Consider the following 2,091-nt stretch of genomic DNA (forward strand, 5'->3'; position numbering starts at 1 on the left):
ATCTCATTTCCTTTCCAATAAAGACAATGAGCTTATCTTCGGAGGAGCTCGCGCTTCGCTCTTTACGCCGGATCGATGGCTGGACAGACCCTGCGCTGCCAGGACTTTCTGATTGGATTTGCAGAAGCTCTCGGTGGCCTGCAGATGACGTTAAGGCTGGATCTGATGATCGGAGGTGCGCCGCGCGAACGCTGGATGTTCAGACGCTGAGAGATGTTCGCTGGGGATCCTGAGATGAGTGTGTTTCAGAGGGACGTTATGGTGTTCAGTGAGTCTGAAGCCTCCAAACGCTCTGTGTGTGCTTCATAATGACTGTTTTCAAACAGGTTTCCTGAACTCTCGCCCCACCCACCCTCATACAACAAAACAATACTGATAAAGAGTCAAGTGACATTTTATACATTACAGATGGTTTCAAAGCAGATTCACAGACATAAGTGTTGTACATTTCATCAATTATGAAATGAATTCAGTTTCAGCTGTCATTATTCAGCTCATGTATGCGTGTTATGATGTTGTGTTAACAGGTGCAGAGCAGTTCAGCAGATACTCGGGATACTCCGATACCTACCGCTGGGATGGTAACCATGACGACCAGACGCCAAGGTGTGAGGCGGTACAGCTGTGAGTGATTGCTGTTGTGTTTCTCCGAGACGCTGATGCTGTGTTTGTGTCTGCAGGGACAAGTGGAAGCGCAGATGCACTGAGATCGTGGCGATAGACGCCCTGCATTACAGAAACTTCCTGGAGCAGTTTCACGCTGAACACATGAGCAGAGAACTCAACAAGGTCACTGACACGTCCCACTACAGCAGCGGGTCAAATCTGTCCAATCACTTCATCTAAACAGTAAAAAATGAAATCACTGCTGAAACGTCTGAACGGATCTGAACAAATCACCCTGTGGTCACGTGACTCCGGTTAGCAGCTGTTAAACTGGTCTGGTTTAGTTGCTGTGGTGGGTTTGTGCATTATTAATGCGAGCGGATGAGCAGGAGGGCATCTGTTTCTGCTCTTTGATGTGGCGCTTTGATCATCTGCACTTCAGTGATGCATCACTTGCTTTACTGGAAACTTTAATTACCATTTAATTTCAAACCTAATGAATGATGACTCCATATTTGTATTGTGTACAAACAGACTAAAGCATTAATGATTGAGTGTGGATCATAGAGCTGTTCATTAAGTTTAAAGAGTGAATGAATCTGCTGCAGACGTTCAATATCACCTGATACATGAGGGACAAATAATAATAATAATAATAATAATAGTACAGTTCCTCACAAACGTAGTGAAGATGTTGAGAAGGGACTGGAGGACAGATCTGCTCACTCATAGATCAGCTCTTGTGCTTTAATCATGTTAGTGTGAAGGTTGGTTAGGGACGGGACGGGTTAGTTAGTATTATCTGCCAGGCCCTCACTCATATCTCTGTCTGTCCCATCAGGCCTTCTGTGGGTTTGTTCGTCCTGGAGTCCAGATGGAGAATCTGTCCGCCGTCGCGACCGGTAACTGGGGCTGTGGAGCTTTCGGTGGAGACACACGTCTGAAAGGTACGACCTAAAATAAAAAGTTATGATCAAAGTGAACATCACTAAACCCCAAATGCCAAACAAACAAGCTCTCTGTTTCACTCATTTACCTAGAGAATGCCACCTGACTCTTCTACTGATCTGTTAGTGTTCGTTAGTGTGAAAGTTAAAGGCTTCATTCATGCTCACGTCTGACATCAGCCATCGACTGATTCATGTGTTCCAGCAGATCTTCACACACAAACTGAGATTGGAAGCAAAGAGAGTGATGAAGAGCGTTTGTGAGGATATTTGATTGTGTGTGTGTGTGTGTGTGTTTAGCTGTTCTGCAGATGATGGCGGCTGCGGAGGCGGAGCGTGATCTGATGTACTTCACGTTTGGTGACGCAGATCTGCTCAGAGACGTCCATCACATACACACACTGATCACAGACGCTCACGCCACCGTAGGTAAGAGACAGACACACACACACACACACACACACACACACACACACACACACTCACACACACACACACACACACACACACACACACACACACACACACAGACTTACAC

General features: G+C 46.0%; 1 protein-coding gene across 3 annotated transcripts in view; it reads left to right on the forward strand.

The window, feature by feature from the left end:
• LOC107674406 (poly(ADP-ribose) glycohydrolase) overlaps positions 1-2,091 on the forward strand; it is a 24,798-nt gene that overhangs the window by 21,091 nt on the left and 1,616 nt on the right. For all 3 annotated transcript variants that reach the window (XM_016468369.1, XM_016468368.1, XM_016468370.1), the window contains exons 13-16: positions 528-606; positions 681-789; positions 1,448-1,553; positions 1,854-1,982. In XM_016468369.1, the coding sequence (XP_016323855.1) occupies positions 528-606; positions 681-789; positions 1,448-1,553; positions 1,854-1,982 (423 nt within the window). The remainder of the gene's footprint in view (positions 1-527; positions 607-680; positions 790-1,447; positions 1,554-1,853; positions 1,983-2,091) is intronic.

This window comes from Sinocyclocheilus anshuiensis, unplaced genomic scaffold (genome assembly GCF_001515605.1).
Source record: "Sinocyclocheilus anshuiensis isolate Anshui unplaced genomic scaffold, SAMN03320099.WGS_v1.1 scaffold652, whole genome shotgun sequence".
In the NCBI taxonomy this organism is placed as follows: Eukaryota; Metazoa; Chordata; class Actinopteri; order Cypriniformes; family Cyprinidae; genus Sinocyclocheilus; species Sinocyclocheilus anshuiensis.